Here is an 8,643-nt window from a genome sequence, read left to right as displayed (position 1 = left end):
AATTCTGTCCGTCCGATTGTCTTTTCTTTTTTCTTCCTCTGATCGAGTTGGGACGGAATTGATACAATTATGAAATTCTTAAACAAAGAACTTAAACTTAAAGAGAACTGAATGTAAGTGAACTGGAAGTGGAGCAGCTATGTAAGGACAACTGTACTCATCATATTTGGTCTCAACATTCCTCCAGGAGTTTGGTTCACATTATCTTTTACTTGAACAGTGACAAATTTAAATGTAATTTAAATTTATCACAGATCATAGTAACAGACTCAAGTGTAGCACAGTTTAACTACCATAATACAAGTTATATCTTGATCCAAGATAGTTATAAGGTATCTTGATGCAAGCAAACTACTTTGGAATTATCATTTAGAACAGATTTCTTTAAAGTTTCACTTGAACATTTACAAATTTATCACAGATCATAGTAACAGACTGAAGTGTACAATTAAGCAGACAAGGAGGAAATTCCTCCTTCACCTTGTCTGCTTACTTGTATAAAGCTATTCAAATTATTTTTCAAATAGGCACAGAACAGTGCGATAATATTAAATTAGCACAAAGACATTTCCATTTCAGATAACAATCACAGTAGACAAATTTGAAAAGAAGATGGTATATGATCCAACTGTCGATTTGGAGTGAACAGGTAAATACAATGTGATCCTCTATCGCTCAATTCAACTATAATACATATGGAAATTTTGCAAATAAATCATTTTAAATGGCAATTTTTTTGTGCTTTTTGCATTAAAATACGTTAATTTCGATAATATAATATGTTTGTCCTTACATATTTATTTAAACAGGGGGTACGAATGGAGACGAGGAAAACAAAAACGAGGAGGAAGAAAAAGAAGATAGCAAGAAAGCGGCTGCATTATCAGCCACTCTAAATGCATTCCTGTTATCTGTAGCTTATCTTCTTCACTTCGTTCCTTGAGAAAAGACAAAAAAATCTGAATCTAAAAAAATGAATATTTAATGAAAACTGAAACAGTGGGCCGGCTTAAAAAATAAAAACTGTGCCATAATTTAATTAGATCCTTCCTGAAATTCTATGTTTGATAATTAAAGAGCAATTTAGTAGTATGACCCAAAGTGTACATGAAGTTTTTAATTTTGTTAATATATAATAATATAATAAAGTGTGTAAATACAGGGTGGGCCAAAAGTCAGTTTGCAAACGTTGGCCTTAATAGCTCAGTCACTGAGTGCCCAATTGAAATACTTCCTTCTGGTATGACTTAGTACCACCACTGGTTCGAGGAATTTGTCAACTCGAAAAATATTCGCGTTCATTTTTTTCAAATGGAGGTTCATTTTCACATTTATTTGATAGTTTGGATATTAAAATCCGAATTCGGATCAAGCTAAATGTTATTGAATTGTGTTTGGCCATTCGAATTACGTTTGTCCTGAAAGAATTAGAACTGTAGCTTCTCAGATGACCGAGATATGAAGCATAACGAGTTTATTCATTACGTGTGATCAGCTGTGATTGGTTTACCTAATCACGTAATAAGGTGACCCCGTTAACTACCCCGTTAAACATTATGGGAATTGTTAAGGGTGCCCAATTAAGGTGTCGTGTCACGGTGTCACATAATCACCCAGTCAATTTTGTTAACGAGATACACAAAATGCTTGATAACTTCGTCATTTCTAATCCGTTTTGCCTCATGTTTTCAGATCATATGCAACATGTAATAATCTACCGTCTCTGAAAAAATTAGGCGTTCAGCATGTTCAGAAATAACAATATAGGTGTTTTAATATTGAATGGGCGTGGTCTAAAATATTCGAATTTTCAAATTTTGACGACGGAATCCTCGAACCAGTAAGTACAGTATGCCATCTGCAAAGCAACAGCTCTCAAAAATAAAACACGGCGGAGGTATAAGACCCAACGTTTGCACACTGACTTTTGGCCCACCCTGTAGTATTAGGCCAGCATCACAACTTCGCTTCAAATATGTAATTTATTTTTATTTAATAGATTTTTGTTAGGAACCGATTAATACAATTAATACAACTGTTCATATAGATCATAGTTTAACATCTTAAAATATTAAAATCTTAAAATTCTGAAATCTTAAAATATTTTTTAAGTTATGTTTTCAGGAATGATGAAAAATCGATAAATGATAAATGAATTTAATAAGATAATGCTTTTATCAGTTTATTATTATGGTCATTGGTCAAAGCCCCATGCATAATCAACATCAAGATTCAAGGTAAATCTACACAAAGTAAGGGGAATCTATGGCAGCAATCCCTACACCAACACCACCCTCGTTTTCTCCGGCTACCTTCGTCCTGATGAGGGGTCCAACAGTTTTATTTTGTTTTACAATTCCTGCCCCATCAGTACAGTAAACCGAGAAACATCCAAACTGAAACGGGGGAACTGTTAAAAAGCTCCAACGCTTTTGATATACAAGGTCGTTGAATTAACCTAATCATATATACCTTATCGGACCTTATTTGGACGGACATTACTTGAACGCTGGAGGCCCTAGCGTTCACCTTAATGTCCGTTCAAATAAAGTCCGTTCAATTAATGTCCGTCCAAGTTAAAGTCCGTTGAAATTTTTTCAAAAATTTTTTCCATTTAGAACTTTTTGTCCAGCATATGACGACTTTTTAATGTCAGTCAATTTCAATAGCTATCATTAGACTAAACTATGTCGTTGAATCAATAAAAACAAGGTATTTTTCTTCCTTACTGCATGAAAAATGGATTTAAAAATCATTTGCTAAAATTAAAAAAACCTTTAAAAAAGATGAAAAAAATTCGGATTTTTGATGGTTTTGATCGCCTTCTAGCGTTCATATTAATGTCCGTTCGTAATTATGTCCGTTCAAGTAATGTCCGTCCAAATAAGGTCCGATAAGGTAGCTTCTTTTAATACAAAAAACGTATTTGCACGTGCAAAAATGTTTTTTGATAATAACTTGTTTCATTTTTCCCATTTTATTCATGGATTCCATGACACAAACCTCGGACACAGTATTGAACCTTTCTGACATCACCCCCCTTCTCACTATTTTATTCTTCCTCCTCGGGGCTGTTATCCTCTTCATAAGAATGTACTGAGCTCGTGCAGGATCCCCTGATTTAATAATTCTGATTATTATAATATATGTTTTAATATGTAACTAATAATCTTTATTTCAGAATCTCTGTGAATGTAAGTTAAAGTTAATTCTCTTTGCCTTATCTCCATCTATTACTGAGTTCGGATAAATCAGGTGAAGTCACAGAGATTATGGAAAACTGTGTTTTTTTCATTGGGATACTATAAATACTCCTCACTACTATAGTAAAAGTAAAGTATTTACCATTACTCTCACCTGATAAAGATAGCAACTTCTCTCTCATCTCCTCCTCCCAGATGTTGTGTCCTCCTCCTTCTCGCTGGGGCTTCATAACGTACCCGTCCGGGTGATCTATGCCTATCATGTTAAAAAGGTTTATTGCTCGTTGATAGAAGTGAAGACTGATTAACATACTTGGAGCCCCTTATAAGCCCTGGGACTTGCTAACTAACTGACATGTTAGTTAATGAATAAATAAAAACCTAGTTGAGCGTTCTTGTCCCCTTCCACGTTCATATTAAGGTGTAGTGTCTCGCAAAACAGCTCCAGTATCTTATCAGTAACAGCAGAGGACGGAGTGTAGCGGTCTAACACACTTCTCTGAGTAAGTACCATTTGGAATAGCTTCGTGTTTACCAGTTGGTGGCGCACACACGGAACCTTAAGGTTGCGCGTTGTTATGTGTTGCTAAGCGTGTGACGTCACGTTGTTTTGTGTTGCTAAGCGCGTGACCATATATATTATATATTAAAGTCATTATTGGTTTGGTTCTAAAAAAGATGTTTGGTTCTAAAAAAGATTATATTAATATTAATACTTATGTAATCTCGTATGCTCTAAACGAAAAGATTTTGAATATCAAATAAAAGTACACAAACATTTGTTCAGGCTTAACTGTTATAGCTGCACTAAGCTCTAGATCACGCCTCAGCCTCCATATGTCATCAGACTTAAAATGTCTGGGATCGTACAAAGTTCTGAAGTAAACCATTGCGACTTCTTTCCCCTCCACCATATACCGATCTAAATTAATTAAAGAGTGACAACCATAGTTACGAGTAAGGCTTTAAGTCCCTTAAATATCGAACTAATAAAACAAATATTTAATAAAACAAATATTTATTCTTACGGCACAATCAAACAATATCAATAATAAATAAATCAGGGGAGGTTTGAAGAGGTTTCAAGTGCCGAAGGCCACTGCTTATCTTTAGGATTTGAGAGTGACCTGTGCTTGAAACCCCCTCGGCCCTCAACCATCCACTACGTCAATACACTTATTATACAAATATAAAAAAATATAATAATCTAAAATTACTTATTGGTTTAGTTTGGTGACACAGGAGAGCCCAGTTGAGTTTTAGTTTAGGTTTAGTTTTTAAATTATAGTTTAAAAGGTTAGCCATGTTTCATGGCAGAGAGATATCATGTGTGCAGAGCCGTACCGGATGTAGAATTTGAGATATAATATAGATTAGTTACCATGTATTGGGGTCATCTCGATTTTGGAGGGATAGCAAGTGCTTTTTAAGGTTAGATTTAATAATACCTGACGAGGCTGATAAGTCTTAATTCTTAGAAGAACCCGGGATTATTATCCCATCTTCATTAGCATCACATATTTCGAATACATATAGGGGCTGAGGTCATTCCAATTAAATTATCATGCCCTAATTCGTTTTGTAATAAATGGCATAAAATTGCAATTTTGTTTGACCGAAATATCGTTAGACTGACCGTTCTTAGTAGTACCGTGAGCTGCTAAGTACCGAGCGGAGTAGCGTTTTGTGGGTACTGCTGCTCGTTCTAATGCGTTTAATATCAACTGAAATAGTGTTAGTGTTATACTTGTTGGGTCTATAAATTAATAGGTATATAATTAATATTAATCAATGAATTCATGGTTTTTTAAAGTAAAAGGTAAGGATATTTAAAAAAGTTAAATTTTACTTCTGCTGTATCATATATTTAGTTAATAGTTATTTACTTGCTGGTCAAAGTAGTATCGTCAGTTTGATTGATCATGACAACCACACAGTTTCCGCTGCAGCTGTACTTTTCTCTGTACAATTCGTATCCCAAACGGAGCCCATCGCTGTACCCTAAAAGACATTGTAACTGGGAATAAATGATAACTACGATATTATAATGTAAACTTTAATCTCATGATGCGTTCTAATTTTCATAACCTGGTTCTGAATCCCAACTTTGCAGCTCACCTTGTATGATATTGACTTTGTGATGATATCTTGAAATGTCCATGTTATACTGGTTGAGCAGTGTGCTGTGGTAATCACACACTCCTTCTGACAAACCTCCAAGACTTGCTGCCACCAAGTTGAATTCCACCTGAAAATATTTTATATTTTTAAATTTATTTTAAAATTAATCTTTTTGCTTTTTTAAAAAACTTCTTTTATTTGTTTTTGGAAAGCAACTTCGATGTACTGGGCATGACAGATTAGCAAAATATTTGTCGCAAATGCGCAGGGTAATAGATATTTTGTTTCTTTTTTATTGCGACCAAGAAAACAAAAACTATAAGTTCTGAATAAAACTTTTGTCATTAAAATGTATGTTCATAATCCATGCTTCCGAAATGAACACTCAAACTATCACTCAAAACATTACTATAGTTTTTCACAAATATTTACTTAGATAGTTCTACTATTTTGTCACTTAAAAGTCCATGCTTTAATTTTCCAAACCACACTCAGACTTTTCTTCCTTGATGTCTGATGAAGCATTGTCCTTAGTCTCCGTATTCCAAAGCATCGCCAAAACAAACTGCACCACCGCAGAGCCAACCATCAGAGAAACAACCGCCAAGGGACTAACAGGGTAAATACTGTACGTCATAAAACTACCAAAAATCGACCCAACCTCTCCAAAACAGCTGGTGAATCCTGAAGAGGTACTTCTCAGAACTGTAGGGTAAGCCTCCACAGCGATGTAGAAAAGTGTTTGTCTGAATCCGGTAACACCCAATCGAACCATCATGTTGAGTATGTTTTTCAAGATTGAGTTCAGGTCAAAGTAAATCGAGATTGCAGTCAACATGGTTAGAAATCCAAGACTCTTCAACATTAATATTCTCCCTATTTTTCTTCCAGCAAGTCCTGCCAATATGCTTCCGAGTACATCACCTGACAATGATACTAACGTGCCAACCAAGGCTTCTTGGTTTAGACTATTACTACATTTAGGCAATCCAACGACGACTTTTGTCGTAGATTCACGACTTTTGTAAGAATCTAATGGCAAATAAGCTGCAAATGATAAGTAAATGAAGAAGTTCAGGGTAAACATAGCAGTAACGAAAATTGTAGTTTTAGCATAGCCGTGACGGAACAATGCACAAATTTCCGCTTTTTTCTCGAGCTTCACTGCATTCTTCCCAGAATACGACTCAGGAAAAGATCTGCAGTTCCATCTGTACAGGGTCTTTAAACTAAGAAGACCTTCTTCTATTCTTCCTTTTACAAACAGATATCGCGGGGATTCTGGGACAACTAACAATCCAAGCAGTCCTGGTAGCAATGGAACCATTAGAGCTGCACACCAATAACGCCAGCCTATTTCGTTGAGAAGAAAGTATGCCATCAACGACAGATATAAGCCACCAAGTTGGGAACTCAATACCATGAAAAAAACTGCAAGTTCCTTGTACTCAAAACCGACAATCTCTACAGCAAGCACATAACAAACGTGGCCACTCACCCCGTTGCAGATCCCTTGCAGTGTACGAACAAGTAGAAAGACCATTGGGTTGGGCGAGAAAGCTGCCAGGACACCGCACAGAAGGTGGGTTGCCGAAGTGATAACGATAATGTTTTTGCGTCCATAGTTGTCAGCGAGATTGCCAAGGAAAATGCCACCTAGACAAAAAGTAATAGAAAGTGAGGAAGCAATAGCAGTTTCAAAAGGGCCGCTCAATTCCCATTCACAGCTCAGATAAGGCATTAGAACAGTTGTTAGCAAGTAAACCATATTTTGTATCATCATAATGGAGGCGAGGCTGCTCCAAACAAAACAGTGAGCCTTTCCTAGGCCCAGTTCTTGGGTTAGCTCATCAAGGCTTTTTTCCGTGCTTATATTTTCTGGTTCTTCATCGTTTAAACTTCCGTACTTCACTGTCATATCTGAGTATATGTTGCTAAGTGTTGTTCAAAGGGAATAATTTATTTGATTTTATTCTCGCCCTCAAGCAAATATACGTGCCAAAGCTATTATCAAATACCTTGTTGCAGTGGCGTGATTGCGCAGCTGTGAACTGAAAGTTTATAATGCTGGCAGTCGAATGGAAGGAAAACGAGTGAATACTTGTTTTAATAATATTGAATTGATTAATTATTATTGATTATATTAAAAACAGTGAAGTCTTTAAATGGTCAAAATTGAAGACGCTGAAGTCTTCGCTAAAGTTAACTGTCTATATTTAATGACTGAGAGTATTGTTTTAAACAAAGAGTAATTGTGGGTTTATGAGTAATATTTTTGATGTGAATTATCCCCGTAATTTAGCTTATGATAAGAAATATAAGCAGAAATTACAGTGACGTTTTGATAATTAGTTATTTGTTTTCACTGGGAGACTTTGGGTCAGAAAAACTGATCCGGCCCCCAAGAGGGGTCAGATCACGTCACCAATTAGTGGTGTATAATTAGTGATGTGATCCCTGGATTGAATATAATTGACACAGAAATGGGCTAGATCTGGGGTAGAGTTCACATTACGTCTCAATTCTGTAAATCATAGCTGTACATTAAGAAGTAAACGTGATCTGACTGCTCGACTCGTATATCACATAAGGGACGGGAGCTCTTGCTAAAGGGGGGTTCTCGTATCAAGGAATGTGAGACGTACTTACCAAAGGCATGCAAGGGGAGTTAGCCGATCGAGTGTTCCTAGGTATATATACTGGAAGATAGAAGGTATCACATTCTATCAACAGTCATGTCTACCTTCTCCAAGTTCCTCAATGGTTTCAGAGGATGTCAACAAGTGCTTAATTTTGACGGATATATCTACACCAGGAAGAAATCTGATGACACCGTTCTTTCTTCTGCTTGGCGCTGCCAGAAGAAGTCCTTGCTGATGCTTCAACAGAAGTAAATCAGACGCTACCAAATATGGAATCACTTGGAAAAGTCGTCCGACGAGCCAGAGCTTCTGCCTCCGGATATGTCCAACACACCGAGTCGAAGACCTCTCTTATATTCGTTCTTCCTCCCAGCTGCACATCTACGAGAAGAGACGAACAATTTATCCTCTTTGATGGGAAGACTGACCGAGATGTGGGATCATAGCCTTCGCCACCAACAGGAACCTTCAGACCCTCGTGCAGAACACAACAATGTCCACAACAATTGTCCAACTGACACTGGTACTGTTCTGATTGATTTTGAGAAAGCTTTAATGAACTTACAGAGTTGTCATATGAACTCTACCCCAGATCTAGCTCATTTGTAGGTCAATTATATTCAATTCTTGGATCACATCACTTATTATACGCCACAAGCTTCAATCTTGTATGTTAA

The 8,643-nt window shown here is 36.4% G+C and overlaps 1 protein-coding gene across 1 annotated transcript; it reads right to left on the bottom strand.

Annotated features, from left to right (window-relative positions):
• Positions 1-2,142: 2,142 nt before the first annotated feature.
• Positions 2,143-4,025, bottom strand: LOC134823835 (glutathione synthetase-like). Its single transcript, XM_063835434.1, has 5 exons — positions 3,998-4,025; positions 3,585-3,762; positions 3,358-3,459; positions 3,004-3,116; positions 2,143-2,396 (listed from the first exon to the last, which is right to left on the bottom strand). Exons 2-5 carry the CDS (start codon positions 3,715-3,717, stop codon positions 2,244-2,246), a joined length of 501 nt encoding a protein of 166 aa, XP_063691504.1. The 5' UTR covers positions 3,718-3,762; positions 3,998-4,025; the 3' UTR covers positions 2,143-2,243.
• Between the last annotated feature and the right edge of the window lie 4,618 nt (positions 4,026-8,643).

Source organism: Bolinopsis microptera, chromosome 12 (assembly GCF_026151205.1).
Source record: "Bolinopsis microptera isolate Bmic1 chromosome 12, MBARI_Bmic_1.0, whole genome shotgun sequence".
Taxonomy (NCBI): Eukaryota; Metazoa; Ctenophora; class Tentaculata; order Lobata; family Bolinopsidae; genus Bolinopsis; species Bolinopsis microptera.
This window is presented reverse-complemented; position numbering and strand designations above follow the sequence as displayed.